The 20244-nt window shown below is 38.2% G+C and overlaps 1 protein-coding gene across 2 annotated transcripts in view; it reads right to left on the reverse strand.

The window, feature by feature from the left end:
- Positions 1–3144: 3144 nt before the first annotated feature.
- SEL1L (SEL1L adaptor subunit of SYVN1 ubiquitin ligase) overlaps positions 3145–20244 on the reverse strand; it is a 52638-nt gene continuing 35538 nt past the window's right edge. The window contains exons 13-22 of one of the 2 annotated variants that reach the window (XM_087856163.1): positions 18832–18909; positions 17679–17741; positions 16345–16432; positions 15871–16019; positions 14950–15115; positions 14292–14366; positions 13356–13528; positions 9668–9796; positions 7761–7838; positions 3145–7390 (exon numbers count right to left, since the gene is read on the reverse strand). In XM_087856163.1, the coding sequence (XP_087712289.1) occupies positions 7181–7390; positions 7761–7838; positions 9668–9796; positions 13356–13528; positions 14292–14366; positions 14950–15115; positions 15871–16019; positions 16345–16432; positions 17679–17741; positions 18832–18909 (1209 nt within the window). In that variant the 3' untranslated portion in view covers positions 3145–7180. The remainder of the gene's footprint in view (positions 7391–7760; positions 7839–9667; positions 9797–13355; positions 13529–14291; positions 14367–14949; positions 15116–15870; positions 16020–16344; positions 16433–17678; positions 17742–18831; positions 18910–20244) is intronic. The other variant, XM_045807703.2, reaches the window with a different exon arrangement.

Genomic DNA, 20244 nt, shown 5'->3' on the forward strand with positions numbered 1-20244 from the left:
GGAATATGTCATTTCTATTATGAAGTCCTGTAAGAATCGGGTGTCAGTGGAAAATTAACTAATTTCCATTGCTTTTGGCCTTTGAAAGCTCCAAGGGCTGGACAGGACAGGACTTTAATGACCATTCCTTGCAACCTGTCTCATGGTACATATGTAAAGGGAGTGGTTTGCCCCAGGCCACCCCGCTGCTGTAGGGACAAGAGCCCAGTGCAGAACTCCTTCTGCGTTATGCTGGTGAAGGTGATGGATGGAGTCCTTACCCTCTTCCTTTGCATTGCAGGGCCATTCCGTGTGGTCAGGACCGATCACTAATCTCTTCTACAAAGGGACGGCGCACCTCTGGAGAGGCAATGGGAGAACCTGTCGCGAAGGCAAGAACCACATTTAGGCCATGCATGTGGTGTGGGGACACTTCCTTTATGCATCTGTCCCACTTGTCATCATGACGCTTACACCGGAACAATGCCTCATCGGTAAAAAGCCCCTTTTATTAGTACTAATAAGTCTGCTGGGATGCAATTTAATTTTTCTGTAATTAAGGTTGGGGTTTCCTCCTGGTTCTTGGGTCTTTCTTCTATTTCACTGCTTTCAGGCATAAATGTCCTGTTCCTAACTTCCTTTACTGTATGTCTGCTGAGACTCAATAGATTCTTCTTTGCTCTAGCAAACACGAGGACATAAATTATCAGTTAAGTTAGTTATGTAGTTTTAATTGTTTTAAGTTTTAAATGAGTGAGAAAACACAGATACCAAGTAAACAAACTTAAGCCTTCTTCAACTGCTTTTTTTCTTGCCTTTGAACTCATAGAGGCTGCTGTTCACAGCTCTGGTGTGGACAGTTCTGCTTACGGCACCTTTTAAATTTAGAGTCAAAATAGGGACTATAGGAAGATCTTGCACTGTTTTCACCTCTGCGTTCTGGCAGCCAATTTCTGTGCGTTGTGTAAGATGATGCCAGCCAAAGAACACTGTTCAAACAGTACGGAGAAGAAAATAACATATTTGTGTAGGTTGGAAAAATTCAAGTAAATTCTTTACTAGGGCATAAGGATAATAAGACCAGCTGGATGAGTCCCTTCCCCCTCCTCCCTTGCACAATCAAGACTAGTTTCTATTTGTTTTAAAAGATTTCGTTTAGAACAAAAAAATTCAATTAATGAATTTTTTTCTAAGAAAAAAAACTACACACAAGGGCCTGGGGGGCGAGTGGGGAAACCCAGATGTGCCAACTCTGAAACCCACAGCTGTGCTTTCAGATCTTGAAATAAATCTGTTTCCAAGAATGGAGGTTTCTGTTGTTCACATTTATATCTTGACTCATGCAAAAACATCAATGACGTCTTTATGTTCCAGGTTCAAATCCTTATTTAGGACACTTGAACCTCATACCTAGCACTTACAAGACTTCTGAGACATTCTTTTCAATCCTGACAGGCTAGCAATATTGAGAGGTAGGGAGAAGGCAAGGGAAACTGCAGTGAGCAATAACAGAAGATAATTATATGAATGTTCTGAAGTCAACTAGCTGACCACATTCTACGAGAAAAAATTATGTGGGGTTTTAAGAGTTTAATACACAATTCAGCATTAACTGTTTAAAAAAAATTAATCCAGACCAAAAATATTTGGCCACTAGGAAAATCAAGAGTTTGGCTCAAAATGTAATACTAACAATAAATTACAAGGTTGGTAGAATCCCAAAAATTCGTAAGATTAACTTGACTTTCTAAGTGGTGGCAGAAATACTTAAGAACTGTAACACAGCAGCACCTCCGTTTGAGCTGGTAGATTCTAAAGCTCCTTTTTCCTTGCCTTAAAAAAAAGTTGTTTGTTTTTTTAGTGGTTTCTACTACAGAAATTACTTCTAATTATTTACTTGCATATATTCACGTATATGCTGTTACATAGCATTAGCAAATGTCAAGGCTAGTATAATCAATCAAATTATCGTTAAGGAAGTTAAAGGAGAGAGGCTGTTTCTCATCCAGTTGCAGACTGAGGACTCATTTTAATGACTTCTCAGAAAAAGGCTAAGGGATAAATAGGCATCACACCAACCCCAAGTTGAATGGTCAAACTGTTGTTACAGCTCTGATGTCCAATTTCCCCACAACATTAATTATAGCCAAGGTCAGTCAAGGTTCTGTGGGGTGGCTGACTGTGCTCCCAGAAGCAAAATTTGAGATCCAATTTCTCACTGTCCACAATTTGCATCATCTGGACATTTTATCCAAGTATCTGATGCTTCTCAGCTGGAACATTGTAGCTCAATTTACTTTTTGAGTTGGCTGCTAGGAAATTAGGGCCAGATTTATAGCCTATTTCTAACATGCATTTTGTGTGCCAAGTTCACTCCTGGTTTAATGCTTTCACTTCCCCTTTATCTAGATTGTCTTACTTAATCCACGTAAACATTATCATTGTGTGTGGCTCTGCAAGCCCTCTCTTAATAACTTTTTGGGACAAGGCAATGAATAAAACTTAAGATACATCTCACTATATATCACAGGCTAATTCAGGTTGAAGACCTCACAGATTTAGAAGGTGGTAATAGAGGGACACCTGGTTGGCTTGGCCAGTGGCAGCATGACTCTCGATCTCAGGGTCATGAGTTTGAGCCCCAGGATGGGTGTAGAGATTACTAATGAAGTGGTAATAGGGCGAAACAGGTAAGGGGATTTAGAGGTACACATTTCCAGTTATCAATATTTGGCCACTAGGAAACTCAAGAGTTTTGCTCAAAAGTGGTAATAGGGCTAGATAGGTAACGGGGATTAAGAGGGACAAACTTCAGTTATAAATCATGATATAATGTACAGTGTAGGGAATATAGCCAATAATACTATAACTTTATACAATGACAGATGGTGACCAGAATTGTGGGGATTTTATAATGTTAAAAAAAAAAAAGGTAACATTTCTTAGCAAATTCATATTATCCCTACAACAAAATTCAACTTATAATAATCTGAATTTGGAGAGTTAAAAGTAAATGAAAGATGGATTCGAACTGCCCCAAATGAATGTTCCCAGAAGCTTCTAAAATTCCAGAAAGGTCCATCGAAAACGGAATCATTCAGATTAAAAAAAAAAAAAAGTCTGACTGGAAAGGTGCTTGGTCATGGCACGTTATGGCATACAGGATAACCAGAGGTGGAGTCTTTATTTCACAAGTTTCAAGATACAGTACAAAACGAATCTGTACATCTCTCTATTAACAGGATTTGTTTACACAATTATATTACACTTCACCAGCCTTTATACCGTATTTAATTAAATACAAAATAAATTTACAAAAAAGTCTACCATGGTGTTCCTTCCAATGCCAGCTGATGGTCTTTTTAAACTTCTCCTAAATATTGATAGTGGTTATACCTTGATCGTATCGACATTATGATTTCTTTTTTTAAATCAAAGAGACTAGTGTCAGCTTGTCTGTCATTCCAGATAGGAAAAACAGTGCATGTGAGATGACTTCCTGCACATGACCAGGACAACCTTCTCATGCACACAAAATTGGGAGTTTTGCAAATTGTCACTTTAAAAATACAAATCAGTTTTGCTTGGGATATTTTAGATTTTCTTGAAATACCAAGTGAAAGGAGAAATTTAGCTTCAAGAACTATTACACATTTAAAATTCAGGTAGTGGCTCAGACACTATGGTGTTTGGAAATTTTATATTTCCATTTATATTGGAGAGCAGTGACTGAGGAAAAAGATTTTCATGAAGACAGAGGTTTCTTTTGCTTTATTTCTTGCATTCTTCTAGTCCTAATATTGTGCAACACATGTTAAACTCACTTCCAGAACAAATACGAGCTGTCGTTGCGGCAAAAGTAGCCCACATTGCTCTTCTTGGCAGGTAAAGGGGCTGTTTATCTGACACTGTTTTGAAATGTGCACGTGAAACATTAGTCCAAACCTCTGTAAAAGAAGTTTTTTGCAGATGGAGCTCGACAGTACTACACATGCCACACACATGAAGAGCTGTGGTCTCCATTTACAGGCTTGCATGCATGCTTCCAAAACGCTGGTTTGAAGAACAGATATAAGGAGCAAAGAAAGGAGGGAAAAATGAAGCAAAAAAAAAAAAAAAATCCTACACAAAATACTTAGGTTTCCTGGAGGCAACAGCAGCTCCTTAATTAAATAAAGCATCCGATCATGGTCAGATCACGGTAGAAGTTTCTACAACTTCCCAATGGTACAGAGCTAGAACAACTGAGCAGTAAAACTTCCACAAATTAACCTTATACGCATGAGGGTAACAAATCCTCAAGCGTATTAAGGTAAATGATTCCAAAGTTAATCTCATTCAAGTGCTAAAATGATGAATTTTGGGGAAAAAAAAAGGCATTTACTTTTTCTGTGCCATTGAATATTAACCAAAAATAAGATAAGCCTTACTCAGAAAACAGAAACAAAAGTTTCAAACACAGAAAGAAAACAAAAAACCCAAACACCAATGCTACCTTTGTAACATAAAATAGAATCAAACGGTGGTCTCGAGACTCTGAAAACAGTTAACTAACCACAAACCAAACACAGAGGAGAATATAAGCTAAGTACTCCTGTCGTGACCTTCGAAGGCAGGAAGACAGGCTAACGGGGTCAGGAGACAGGCTACCACAGAGAAACGAAGCTGCACTCAATCTGCTAACTCTAAATTCTAACATTAAAACTCCTGAATCCCGGAGTTAGTTTCATGTCACTGACATTAACTAGCTTTAGTTACTGTCATTTTATTCAAATGGATGCCATTTGATTAGGTAAGTATTGAGCATTATTTTAGGAGAAACACCAAACCCAGTTCCTACTTGCCTAGGTATTATGTCCCATGAACAGAGAAGAAAAAGGGAGCAGAGTATTTTGCTACAGTCGTGAGGACTGAAGTCACAAGCCATAGAACAAAGTTATTTTAAATATACTGTTCAAATTTCCTGTTGCAAATGACCCAGGGGACAAGCAGGCAGTGGAAACAAGCCAGGAAGAGGCTATGTGGAATATCAGTAATAAAAAGGACAGGGCAGGTAGTGGTACACTAGCAGGAAGTCTGTTATTGCATGAAGAACACGACCGCGCCTTCCCACTGGCTTTAGGTAGTGCACGCTGCTTTAGGAAATGTCCCTTTGAAGCACGAATGGAGGGAAGTAAAGCCAGAGATACAAAATGTGGCTAAAAGAGAAATCAGGTGGATGGATGGTAGAGGGGAAGGAAGGGAAGTTCAGTCATCTTGGAGGGTTTTAAAACATTTAAATACATTAGGACAGTTCCTTCGAAATGAAACGTGGCCGCTCCCGTGAACTCGACTCATCTTTGAAGGGTGGGGAGAAGAGGGAGTGGTGAAGACACCAACGTATTGTACCAACCGCACTCAAATTTCTCTCAGCATAAGAGGTCAAACCCGTCTTACTATTCAAGAGCTGCCCAAAGCAACAGGACGCTCTGGAGGGTCAAACTTCCTACCTTTCAGATATGCTCTTATACACATGGTCCTGCGACCACCTCTTCAAATTTGGAAGCAATTATGTGGGAGTAAAGTTTGCTTACCAGGTTTCTCATAATACTCTAACACACACACAAGAGCGTACGACTTCACATTGAAAGCCTTCATGTTCATTACAGACTCATTAAATCTAGTTCTAAATACAACCCCAACTTCAAAAACCAAAGTCTTACAACTCTACAGGTAATAAGCTCTTCAAGTTTTCTGGCAGATGAGGGATTATGGAAAAAAAGAGTAGAAAGTTTACTATAAACAGACTGAGGTCAGGAGGCATAGAAAGCCTGCTCAGATACTAACGTAGTCTCAGACTAGACCTAGGCTGGTGAATACCACCATCTGACAATAAAAAGAAATACAAATTCGGTGTACATTTAAATTTCTTCATTTGTAGGATATGTGAAGTCCTCGATTTTCTCTGTTGTTGCTGTGCTCCACACTATTTAACCAGGCAATTCTCAAGTGTCACAGCCTTGATTTTTCTACAGTTACCAGTGGGAGGGTGGTGCATAGGACAGCTAAGGAAGTGGCTGACTTTCTACTGTAATAGAAAACTGCAGAAGTAAAAATCGACCTGAACAGTATAAACAGGCTTTGGCTTTCCTTAAGCACTGAGTTTAATGCATCTTAGTTCTCTGAGTTTCAGTTTTGTAATGGTAGTCACTGTATGCCACATCCTGGCAATCATATTTCAAATCAAAAGAATTCAGGAGGGTGAGATCTGTTCTTTTGCAGTAAGAAATGCAAAGTAAAATCCTGGGAACAAATGCTTCATCTTTCGGGAAAGTGTGTCTATCATCTCGGTACCCCACCCAGAGTTCTTTAATACGGTTTTCTAATTTCTCCCACTTAGTCCATCCTCTGGCTTCTGGATCAAGGCTCTGTATACTCAAAACAAACAAGCAAATTACAGTGAGTAAGTGGGGGCAAATTCACATGTTAGCTCAAGGAGTCAGTTCACGTTTTATATATTCCATTCCAAAGAAGTGAAGTTCACATAAAACTCTTTAACACGCCTTTCAGTCTTTGAAGGAGAGAAGTATGGCATAAAGTATGACAATCACCAATAAGAAACCTCCCAGCCTTCCCTTTTAAAATAACCAATATGTGAGTATGTACACTTGCACGTGGATTTGGTAAGAGTTCCTCAGTTATTGCAGTTCTGAAACGATTTGAAGACTTTTTTTTGTTTTTTTGGTTTTTTTTTTACTTAAAAGGCAAGTTCTATTTTCAGACTTTCAAACATGTTAAGGTTAAACTTGCAACTAACTGGTTTTTCCTTTTTACAGTGATCAGTTTTTAGTGTTGATGCGCAAGACCTTAAAGGTGGTTGATAGAAGAACTTATGCACATTGAGAGAATGACCGAAAGGACCCAAGAAAGACAGCTGGGTACAGCAGACATTGAGTGTCTCATATGTTTCCAGAAAAAGGGGGGGGGGGCACTGAGAGCTGTTATTCCATACGGCACTGAAACAAACATTCAACTCAGTTTAGGTGAGAGTTACTTATCCCTGAAAATAAAGGCATCAGATTCTAAGCAGCTTTAGGAATTCAATGCTTCCTTGTGCCTCTTCCAGGAGGTGACCGCTGATCCGAAGTCCTAAATCAAATGCAAGTGTTCTCAGCAAACAATTTCCTTGGTGGTCACTGATCAAGGCTGGACACGGTGGCTGTTACTGTGGTGGCTGCTGCTCTGGTGGCCCCTCCTGCTGTGGTGGCACTGGCCGTGGCCCTGGAGGCCTGGGGAGAGGCATGTCTTGGTGCTGCCTCTGCCTGTAAGCTATAACTGTTCCCAGGAGCAACGCGATGATGGTCATGAGGTAAAGGTCCCACTCAGGTCCCAAAAGCTGGTCCATGTCAAGTTGGGTGAACATATCTCGAATCTTAATGAGAATAATATAAAAATCATTATGATCACTAAAATGTCAGAGAAGGAACTAGGAAAAAGTTACATCACAAATTAGAGATGAATACAGAATGTATTAAAGTCATTGGTTTTAGGAATATTTCGCAATGCAATTTTAAAAAATGGCTTTAAAAGCTTTCAACTGAAACTCAAAAAATAACTCGTCTCAGGAACGGAGTTATTATTTTGTAACAGTAGTTGATACAAAGTGTCTAACAGAGTTCCTTTCCATCAGTAATCCAACTCACTCATTTCCTACCATTTTTCACAGAAAATACGTGCAAGGAATACTGGGGACAGTGGAGAGCCAAGGGGGGCAGTGATCAGTGTCTCTGCATGCCTGTCACTGAGCTGTCATGGCGGCACACCAGCTGAGAAGCCCCGTTCTCATGACTGCAGGGGATTTCACGTCTTCTATCATGTAACTGACGACAGCAGGAATTTCAACGTTTGGTAGCTGAATGACTAATGCTTTTTAAATAGGATTTCACTAAATCTTTAACACCTGAATTTGAACTTAAAAGTTATGTTCTTCGTCTATGATACTTTGTTTTACTGTCACTTAAGAGAAGTCACTCCTGATACTTTCGGACTGCTGCCTACCTACAAAGGAAATAAACATGGGGTATAAGCCTTTATATCGAAATAAAGTTATATTTAAAATGTCCCCATAATATATATTTGTAGGTACAGCTGCTAAATTTTTCTGGAAAAAGATTATAAGAAACTATTAACTGTGTTTCCTGGGGTGGGACCTGTAATAGGAGGTTTTGTGTTTTCTGTACTTTCTCCTCTTATCTTACTTATCACTCTCTCTCTTTTTTTTTAGTTGGAATATCTACATGGTAGGATTTTGGAGCATTTTATTGTCTTCTTTATACTTCTGTATTTAAGAAAAACAACAAAAATTGAATACCGCCTGACCAAATCTTGGACTATAATCAGCAGTTTCTTAGTCCTACAAACTGTGAGAGACAAGGGTCTGCAATAGCCCCGAGAGAGAGAGACAGCAGGCTGCCACACTGTTAGCTTTTCAGTTAAAGGAGCAAAGATTGTTTCCATTACTGGAGGGTACACCACGCCTGGTTCATGCTATCAAGCAATTATATACTTGCCATTACAAATGTATAAGCAATAGGAAGGACGGAGTCCATGCATGGAGGCCCTCAACAGCACAGGATAGGGCTGCAAAAAGGAGCAGCATGGACTCCAGTTACATCTGTGTCACACAGAAGGAACAGCCTGTTCTGGAATTGAATGCTCAAATGGTCTATCAACCTGTCCTGAAAGATATTAACAAAAGGTTGAAATATCATCCTATCCTGGTCTGGAGTGAACTCAAGTTAAATAGCCCTTGTTTCTGCATACATTTTAGGATTTTCAGAGTTAAATCCTGCATCAGTTAATCCATTATGAGGAAGTAGAGGTAAAGCAAATGTAAACCAGGAGAACCCAAGAGCACCTACCCAGAAACACAGGTAACTTAGGTCAGTGGTTTTGAAAGGAATGGGGAACCCACCTCTTATCCGGGTTCTACCATCAGCTTATTTATGTAGTTCAAGGTATTTTTAGAGAACAAAGCTCCAGTGGTGTTTTAAACATGGTTCACACTATCAGAAGGACCTGAAGTACAACAGTCTGAGCAGGTTCTTGCATTCTACTTCTCCCCTTTTTAAAAATTCTCTTTTAAGGGACTGGTCTGAGTCATTGCTGGGTATTTGACTTACTGTTTACTGAATTTAGTTAACTACTGTTTCAAATGGCCAAGGGTTGGTCTCTGTTTTCTCTAAATCAGAAGACACCTGCATCAATGAAAACTGCTTAGCACCTGGAGCCACTGTCAAATGCTACCTGGAAAGGTACTGCTCCGTGGCTACCTTCACCCCATACCCGATGCAGTCTCCTGCTACTTCACCTGGGGGAAAAAGGGAAAGCACCAGACACTGGCAGGATACAACTCCCCTCTCCCCAAACTTTTTAGATATAAACCTCTGGACTGAGCAGCTTATATCATTTATATTTTAAATAGAAGAGGCATGGAGGGGTGCCTGGGTGGCTCAGTTAAATGGCCAACTCTTGATTTTCAGGTCATGATCTCAGGATCCTGGGATAGAGCCCCAGGTCAGGCTCCATGCTCAGCAGGGAGTCTGCATGAGGATTCTCTCCCTCTGCCCCTCCCCCCTTCGCACATGCTCTGTCGCTAAAATAAAAAAAAAATCTTAAAAAAAAAAAAAAAGAGGCATGGAACACTTACATTTGTTTCCCGTATGTACTGCAAGAAATACACCACACCCAATTTGCATAGTGCTAGGAAGACTGGTACTTGTGCGTCTGGGCTGGCTTCAGCGGCCATGTCATAAAAACGTTTTGCAAGGTGAATATCCTAGAATATAGGTAATAAACCAAAATTCATCTCTTGTTAAAAGAAGTAAAAATAAAATTGTTTAGTTTACACATTCAGATATCAGTTTATATATTTAGAACATTTATTTTACCTTTTAGGTTTGCATTTTAAAATTCCCTGTACCTAAAGGAAAAACCCGACCTGTAATTGGGTAATATTTCTTAAATTATCTAACTGCTTAATTTTGAAAATTTTAACTGAAAAATTTTAAGATTTAGCTCATGTTCCTCCTGCCTAATGTCCCATTTGCTGTGCAGATGTGCTGTATACAGCTACATACCTATGCATAACATAGGTCAATCTCAAGATTTCTGGGGGCCACCTGTTAAGTCTCGAGTTAATTTTTCTTACTTAAAACTTCAGTCAGTATAAGCAATTTCTGGTTTCAGTTTGGAGCAGCGATCTTCGAACCTAGTAACATGTTCATGGATAGTGTTGGGGGACTCCCATTCTGCGTTTCTCTGACATAGACATATTTCTGTAAAAGGTGAAACAAGTCATTATGAATTCTGGCCCAGACTGGAGTGCTCTGCATACAGATAAAAGCAGAACGGCACAGTGGGATGCTGTGAAATTTTCATTTTACAACCTCACCTTTTCTATGCCCCAACTATTGTCAAAGAAGACCAAACTCCAAGGAAAGAAGAATTCCATGAGACATGGGAAAGAAAGGCTAAACATTAAAAAGGACTTTTTCCACACAGTTCAACATAAGCAGTTACTTTCAGCTATTCCCTAAACTGTCGCTAGGGTGTGTCATTAGTTAAAAAGAAGGTTCTTTTCTGTTACTAACAGTTATAATATAGTTAGTCTGGTTTTTAAAAAAAAGTACCAAATTTTTTTTGGATTGCCACATTTTTCAAGATCATGGATCAAACTTTATGTGATAACATCAACTTCTGTGTGGATGATCTAATAGGGTAATTAAATCTTATCAATTACATCCTGAATTATTTATTCCATATAAACCAATCCTCATTTTATCCTTAATATTTTTCTAGCTGTACTAGATGCTGGACTGAATAGTTTTTAGTAGTATGAATGCTTCTTTCTTTAAAAAATGGGGGAAAAAAGGAAAAGGTGATCATAATGTCTTACAAAAATGAATGGAGTCATTCTGATTTTTATACACAATTAATTATTCTTAAAAGTTGCATCCCAGAGTTCCCTCCCCCATTCTCATCTATGAAATTCTATGTTTTTTATCATAATCTTTATTCACGAGAATTTACATAAGCTTATACATTATATTACAAATTAAATTATGAGAATTCACATTGATTAATTTTCTTGGCTTCTAATCTATTATAAAACCAGACTGTTAGAGTTCTATTACTTAAATTTTGATTGCTTTCAGTAAATTATCACGAAGTATATCCCATAAAAACCGTAACTTTATATCTTTATATTAGTCATCAAACTATTAATTTTATTTGAATTAAAAAAATGAAGTCAGACTTGCTGACAGAAGCCAAGTTTTATCTGGCTGACTGGCCTGACAACTAAGCGAGGCTTCAGTAACTTGGTAACATGGCAGAATCTTCCCCAAGCTGAATGCACTCTGCCTGCAGTTCCAGAGTATTGATAAAACTATATTTAATATTGAATATAAATATATATATATTCAAACTATAATATTAATATAAATGTAAAATATAAAATTTACATATAGGGATTAAAAATTAATATTCAAATGTGGTAAAATAAAAGGTACTGGGACAAAAAATAGTGCATTAGCAAAATGAAAACGAACAACTTGCCCTTAAGCACATTAGGTCAATAAAATGTCTCTAAGTGACAGAGTGAGGAGTATAATCAGTTATTTGATAAATCCTGGTGAAGACTTTCGGCACTCCACCCAGAAACTGAGAAGGTGAATGACTCCAGTGACCAGGGAATAAACACATTTTTTGCAAGTCTCTAGTTTCCAACTCCTTGCTTTCAACAAGAGTGAAGGGGGACTTAACCAAGTTTCAGTGATAGATCATTGAAAATAATTTTAATGACAGATCACTCTGATTTTTGGCACATGTTATAGACTAAATGTTGTGTCCTTCCTAAACTTCTATGTGGAAAATCTCCCTCCTGTGAGGGCTGGGATTAGGAGGTGAGACCTCTGAGAGGTTATCAGGATTAGATAAGGTTGTAAGGGCAGAACTCTCATGAATGGGATTAGCATCCTTAAAAGAGTCTCTTAAGCGCCTGCTGCTTCTTTCCTGCTCTTTTCCCAGGTAAGGACAAAAGCCAGAAGACCTTTGTCTCTGGCCCAGGAAGCAGGGCCTCGCCAGACACCAAATCCACCGCCACCCTGCACTGCAACTTCGCAGCCTCTAGAACTGTGAGAAATCCTGCTACTTAAGCCGCCCAATCTATGGCATTCTGTTATAGCAGCCCGAAAGAAGACCGCACATAACTCTAAAGCAGTTTAAAGAATTAAGTGACCTTGCTCTAAGATTCCTCCCATTCGTATATGCTTGTTTATGCGAACAAGATTCCAGTCATACATTTGTAAAAATGAAAAATGAAATTCATGCTAAATCTACTCAATGATGCTGAAACTAATTTTTAAAAGATGCTCCATTCATCTCATTAAAAGATGCATTTTCAGTAATTACCACAAAAGGAAAATTTTATGAAATTTATAGTATTATGTTGATTTATTCAATACTGTATTGATAATTAACCAACTATGACTAATAATATCTCATGAATTTTTCTTAACACTTAGAGCCTATCATCATAGGAAATAAAATTTAAAATCTAAGTTTAACATGCTTTGTTTCAGATAAGTATAATCTATTGATAAGTAAAATATCTAAGTATTAAAAACATTACATTACTATGTGATGTTATGGGAATAATGGACTGAAAATATGAATTCAGGAAGAAAAGGAAAAGATACCATTTTCATTTAATAAATTTGCTTTAAAAAATTAATGAGAGTATAAAAATTTTGGTATTTAGAGTAATTTAGTCACTTTTTTTAATTTTTAGAGAGTGTTGGTGCTTAATATAGCTAGAATTTAGACCCTTTGGAGCTTCTGATGAAAATTTTTAATGTCAAATTAAAAATGTGTAGGAGAACACACAGTTTATTAAAATTCTCTTCAGGGCATAAAGGCAAAAACTTAAGCCCATGGGTCTAAAGAACATTAGATTGTATTAGGAAAGCAGAAGACTCAGAAATACATTTTTATCAGTACCAAACGTCTTAATTTATTTTGAAATAATTCAGAAACAATAGAATTTGGCTGAACATGGACAGACAGTTTCTCAAACAAGGAGTTACCAATCGAGGCAGCACTGCATTTCCGTTTTAATCAATCTGTTTTTGGCTTACTATCCTAAACACAGCAGTGTGTGTTTGATGATGAGAGAGATGCAAGGATGGGCTTCTGAAATATTACAAAACTGTCTCATAACTTGGTACCTAAAATCTGAGCACATTCCAAAGAAAGCCCGTATTCTATAAAAATGCAGACGATTCCCCCAAATCACAGTTACATCAGTCAAACATTTGTTTTGAAGCCACACTCACCTGTTTAATGCCTAGTCCTTTCTCATGCATATATCCCAGATTAAACATAGCTTGTGCGCTGTGTTGCTGCTCAGATGCTAGACGATAATGAATAAATGCAGTCTCGTAGTCTACGTCAGTGCCAAAGCCATAGAAATGGTAGTCTCCAAGCTTAATTCTAGCCACGGTATAGCCTTAAACAAAAATTAAATGCAAAATGCCAATCAATAAAGTGTGTTTCAAACAGATCAAACCATTATTTTTCCTCCTGTTAACATGTTTACATAAAACAGAATTTTAATTTGTAGTACATAGACTTTACAACTAATCCTTCAGCCAAGCTATAAATTCAAGCAAGACTTAAACTAGAGGTGTTGCTCTTCCGAGGAAGGCTTTGTAATAGTCAGGGAGAAATAAAACAAGGTGGGTGGAAATCCCTACTTCACAAGAACACTCTTCAAATGAGCATGTTCTAGTCTATCATGCCATGTACACCGGGAAGTCGTTCACCTGGACCACTGTTCGGGTCTGAAGAAGGGAGAGCCAGGCAAAGCTGAAAGGAGCATGTGTGAGAAAGAAATATTCAAACAAAAAAAGGGGGGAAAGGTTAAAATCTTTGGGGGTTTTAGGCTCGTATTTTATTACATATTCTATTCGATTCTCATTTTACACAGCATATTGGCCTCAAACTAAAAATCAAAGAGTAAACCAGAACATGATATAAATGTCCAGTACAAAGACCTCAGAATTCAATTTAGAAACCTGGGGACTAGAACTTCTGTTTGAAGAATAAATAAATCACGATGCAAGTAAGTTAAGCAATAGTGGGTCTGTCTGCTTAATCTTAAATTGACGAATGACATTATTTAATTTTTTGTGGGAGATAAGAAAACAAAACGGAGACAGTGAAGAAAGGTCCTGGGTGAAACTGTTTCCTAGATTGGAGTGGCCACTCACCTTGCGAGGCAGCCCTGTTCCAGTGCAGCAAAGCTCTGGGGTAAGTCTCGTTCTCCCCCACGATGGTTGCTTCCCCTATGGGGAGACGAAGTAAATACAAATCAGGCACTTAAGAAAGACAGGCACTAGACTTTAGGCTTCATTTATAAGCCAGGGTGGATATGTGGAACATAATTTAAACAAGAATTGGGATATGGCAAATATTAAATGAAAAAAGCACTGTACTGACATTAAACCAGGATTAGAATAAAATGCTGAGTTCAGAGGAATCCCTGCCTCCGTCTAGGACGCACTACTTCCTGCAACATGTTGTATCCACAGAACTAATAAGGAGACTAACTACTGAGCAGCTTCTAGGGACCTGTGTACCACTGGAAAAACAATGCTGTTATATCTGCTGTATTTTGAAAGATGGATTTACTGGAAGCAGTTAACTTTGTGACAAATGGCAAATCAATTTCTACTGTCAACTCCAACATATAACACTAACTTGGTTGGCTTAGGGAGCTGAGGGAAATTACTCAAGCACGCGTGTTGTTAACGTCTATTTACAACAATAAAGAAGTTTCTTTGTGGCTTTTTTGCTTTAAGCATGAACAGGTTACCCAATGTGAGCCTTTGTATTCTAAAGCCAAGGCAGGATGGCAGTGAACCTTACTCTGGTCGAGAATGAAGGCTGCATTGCTCTGCGCCACTTCGTAGCCCTGTTCGGCCAGCAGGAGGTACTGGATCACGGCGGCATTGTAGTCGCCGTCTTTGTAGCTGTTATAGGCCGTCATAAGCCTCTCGGACCAACGGCCTCGTTCACATACATTCTTAAACAGCTGTGAGAACGAGAGGAAAAAAACCCATAACAAAGTAAGGAACATATACCTGAAAATCAGTTTTGCACCTTGACTACAAGTGACTGTTAAGCTACTTGTGAATCTCTGGCAGCTTTATTAAATACATACAGAAGTCTGGGATTTTATTTGAAGCTTTCAGTTAGTCTTTAGAAGAGGTTTATAAAAATAATAGTAAACAACTATACACCATTACCCTCACCAGGCGCTGTTCTAGTGCTTGTTTTATGTACAGTATGTACAGAATTTCCCTCAAAGCTCCCATGAGGTCACGGGGGACACTCTATGAGGTAAGTCCTATTAACTGCCCCATTTCACAACCAAGGAAACTGAAGCACCGAGAGGTTAGGAAATTGTGCCAAGCATTCATCAAATGCCACTCTGAAGTGCCAGTTATGAGAGCACTAAAGAGGAAAAGTTCCCTTTGGGAGACATCAGCATTCCCCTTTACAACATTCATTTTTGGTGCTGTTTCAGGTACTTTCTAGGTGCTAGAGAGACTGCAGACACCACCACCTCTCCTTAAAACCTTGGATTCTGGGGGGAGAGACACATGTGATAAATAAGCACGACAGTGACACAAGGGCCCCGAGTCTTCCCCCAGTGTATCAAAACTAATAGGCTGAGTCTGTTTCTACTTGAGACAAAATCATGCAAAGAAAACCAGAATGAAAATGACAGACTTTCCTCCTGGGAAAATTAATTTCCTGGGTCCAAGTCGGTAGAAAAGCCCTTACCTCCACTGCAGTGTGACACGATCGCATCACACCTGTGCCGCTGGCGTGCATCTGTGCTAGGTTATAGAAAGCCAAGATATGGCCTCCCTGAGAAGCTAAATTAAAATACTTCAAGGCCTGTTTATAATCCCTCTTGACTCCAATACCATCTGTAAGGAAAATCACACAAAAGGTCAGAAATAGTCTTAATGAAAATTTAGCTGAAGCACCAGAGAAGCCTTAAATAATGAGTAAAATTAAATGAAATTCAGAATTCTTACTCAGGAAAGATGTGAATCTTACTAATGCAGATTAGTATATTAATATAGATTAACATGATTTACAATGAAAAACAAGATGCACAAATCATTGAATTGGGAGAATATTAATCAGCCAGAATGCAATAGCTCTCATTTCCACATCATAGCGGCATCTAGTGGAAAATAAGTAATTTAGATCTTGGTGTGTACAGTGTTTAACACCAATGTTACTTACTATAGTACATAGAGCCAAGCTGCAGTTGCCCATCCACCCAGCCTTGTTCAGCAGCTTTCTGGAAATACTTTAATGCCAGATCATAATTCTGTAGGAAAAGAGGTCACATAATCACATGATGAGAAAACTCAAAGGTTCACATACTCAAAAGTTAGGAGAGTCAATCATTAAAAAGAGTTAACAAAACACATAATAAGATATTCTCAAAGAGCCATTACAAAGACTACCTTCTAAATTTTTATAATATACAGGTGGTAGTCTATGTCACGGATTAATACATTTAAGACTGTGAACAATCTGTATGTTCACTCTCACAAAGCCTACATAATGCTAGTTCTGGTTCTTTGGAGAAACCTTGGAACGTAAGACTAGGACTTAAGAAACACTCATTTCTTTCCTATTAACTAACAAATCTTTTTGAAACCTCAATTTTTCTAACATTAAATAAGGAAAATTATTCTCTCCTTATTTATTCTTTCCCTATGTAGCTTATTAAGCACTATATGGTTATTAGATTTCAAATATCATACCTATCCACAGAGAAAAATTAAAACAAAGATCACTACTGAATTTTAGTGTCCTAAAATGATGAGAAGGAATCAAAATAAGAACACCTACAGATTAGAATCCTAAACCTAACTCTTCATTTCAGGCCCAAATTAAATACATTTTACTTGGAGAGATCATACAGAGAAGTGGAAAGCAATGAGAATCTCAGGGCATCCAACATGAGGAAGTAGTACAGAAGAATGAGAAGTAATGGCCTAGGAAAACCAAGAGAACTTGCAGAATTCCAGGAAAGAAAGAGTTCAAGTGACGTAGAACCAAAAAGTCAACAGGAGTTGACATTTGGGAGGTTACTGGTGACCTGCATAGAGCAGTTACATGAGGCAGAAGCCTGACTGCTGAGAGCTAAAGAGTGAGTTCATTCTTTCAAGAAACCTGGCTTTGTAGTGATGGACTGGAGAGAAGAGAGGTAGTAGATAGAAGGGCAAAGAATAGAACAGAAAGCTTTTCTCCTTCTAAATGGGAGGAACAAGCATTTTCTTAGGCTTGAGCAAAGAAGTAGGGAGGGAGAAGTCTTGGAGGGATGGAAGCATAGGTAGGGTAGAGCACAGACAGAATGAGAGACAGCTTCACATCTTTAGCGAAAGTGCCAGAGACAGAGCCATTCGAAGAAGGCAGTTAGTATGAGGGTACTGGGTACTCAGAGAACAGGAAAAGGTTCAGCTCTAGTTATATAGAGGAAGGATTTCACCCAGGCTGGAAGCTAGTTATACTTCCCCACTTCACCAGCTGACTGCTTAAGTCAGAATGTTAGACCGAAAACTTACAACTTGAACTCCTCTCCCGTAGAGGTAAGCCATCCCGAGTCCACTCTGTCCAACTGGGTTGCCCTGCAAACCAGAGACAAAAGAGTGAAAGGATTCATTCAAACAAACAAACAAATGAACAAACAAATAACAGGCAAGAATAAGTGACTACCAAAGAAATAATTTACAAGCGTATTCAAAAAATGTCTTTGCATTTTTCAATTCAAAATTCTCCTTCCCAGCAGGCTAAATGTTAATACCGACTTTCAGAGATTTGGGGGTCTTCAGCAATTTGCTGAAAAAGAGGAAAGAGTACATTTATCTAGAATTGAATTTTGGTGAGTTACCTTATGACCATCTGTTCCATGAGTTTATGATAGAAAACATGACTACTGTATTTCTTCTTCTTAAAATTAAAAGTAGGTCACTTTTTGGGTAGTTTTTCATTGGTAACCTCCCTCCCCAATAAAGAAGGAAGATGCCATAGTGTAAAGTCAACAACCATGTAAAACAGCATTACTGGGATCAGGTGGCAAAGACACACTTAAGATTACTGGAGTGTCACAGAACAAAGATAATCGTTGGTTTGAGACCTGAAAGAGAAAAATCTAAAATTCAACCTAAACGTGGATGGACAGAGGCATCTCTTAAAAAGTGTCACAGCGCTCCCTTGGAAAATACTCAACTGACATTTGGAACTAAAGTAATATGAAGCTGGCAAGGAGATAAGCATACACACTGGAGGCAAACAGGGTCTTAAATATTCATATGTAGTTTTCTCTGGGCCAAAGAAAGCCTAAATTTTATATTTATGATTATCGAAAGTACCCAGTTATGTAAGTTTTAAACCTCAATTTGCAATACAAATAGGGCAAATTATAATAACTCTCAATTGCATCACTAAAATCAATACTTCCCCTATGAGGAAACTTCTCAATGAAATTGAAACAGAGGCTTAATATTCAATAATTTGCACCCCCCCAAATAAATTGCTTTATATTGGGAAGTTTTTTTTTTCCTTCTAGCCAGTCCATTCCCATGAATCACATTTACAAAAATACTTTCAATAATTTGAGACATGAGTTTGTTATGACTAATCCTTCAGTATAATAAACTTATTTATTAAAATAATAATATGGCACACATTTCAATACACTGAGTCATGAGGTCTTACCATGTCAGCAGCTTTCTTGAAGTAGTGAAGAGCTGTCTCATTACTCTGTGGTACAATATCACTTCCCTCTGAATACATCTGGAAAACAGAGCCTAATTTTATTAACAGCTATACCCCTCTCACCTATAATGTATTTCTATCTCAGGTCATTCTGGTTTTGTTAGGTATCATGAAATCTTTGAACAGTTTAAAATTCCCCATAGGATATTTAGATATTTTAGATTTATTTGTCATAACAAATTTATTACTTTTCTATAAACATGAATATATTAAAATCAGTTCACGGATCAATCTCAGGAGGAGAAAACCTTTAACTCAGGGTGAATCTTGTCTCTCACTCTATCCCAGGGGAGTCAAATGGTTCATGAGTTGCTTGGGGTCAGTGATTACATGAGAGAAAGGGGTGTTGATGACAATGCCCACTTCCCTCTCTCTTCCACCACAATTTCCCTCAGGGTAAGATACAGAGTAGGTCTTAAGTTCAGGAAAATAACTAAAAGGTTATTTCAAAAGGTTGCAAGTACTGAATGATTAGAGTACCAGGTACGGAACAGGATAAAAGGGCCAAGAGAAAGAAGAACAGAATGATCGAAACTGTTTTCATCCACATCATACATTAAGAAAACAGCAATGGAAATGAAATCTTTTTTTGAGACAGGGTTAATTAAGAATTCAGAGCAAGAACTGAAAGGGCTAGAATGGAAAGTTCTTAAAGGCTTGACAAAAATAGATGGGAGGGGAAGGGGGTAGGGAGTGACTGGGATAGGCCGGTGATGGGTATTAAGGAGGGCACATATTGCATGGCGCACTGGGTGTTATACACAAATAATGACTCATGGAACACTACATCAAAAAGTAAGGATATACTGTATGATGACTAACACAACATAATAAAAAATTATTATTAAAAAAAATAGATGGGGAATACCAATTTCGATCCTGTAATAGTTGGGATATTTACACGGATGGTTCTCAGGCCCCAAATAACTGGTTGTTGATTATGTGGCAAATACTGACGAGACTTTTCTATTTGTAAGAACCTTTGTGACATTTATTTTACCTGAGCATCCTAACCTTAGATTTGGTTTTGGATGAAAATATCCACTGATTTAGACTGTATTTGTTTTCAAAATGATGAAAAAGGAAGTTCTGAAACTGTGCCATGTCATACAGAATCTATGTTAGGTCTCTAGACTTTAGTGTTTCCTTGCTTAGAAAAGAACCACACTGATAGGTGGGTGATGGCCATCACACTGAAGATGATTAAAGCCTGCAGACTAATTCCAACAAACTCTAGTTGCCTCTACTCAGCACGGAAGAAAACAGGCAATTAGGACAGACTTAGCAAAAAAAAAACAAAACTGCACAGCATAAAGAAAAATTCCTCATTATTGCATATGATACACACAAAAC

The sequence above is a fragment of the Ursus americanus genome, chromosome 26, assembly GCF_024610735.1.
Source record: "Ursus americanus isolate L20-20 chromosome 26, mUrsAme1.1.p, whole genome shotgun sequence".
NCBI classification, from domain to species: domain Eukaryota; kingdom Metazoa; phylum Chordata; class Mammalia; order Carnivora; family Ursidae; genus Ursus; species Ursus americanus.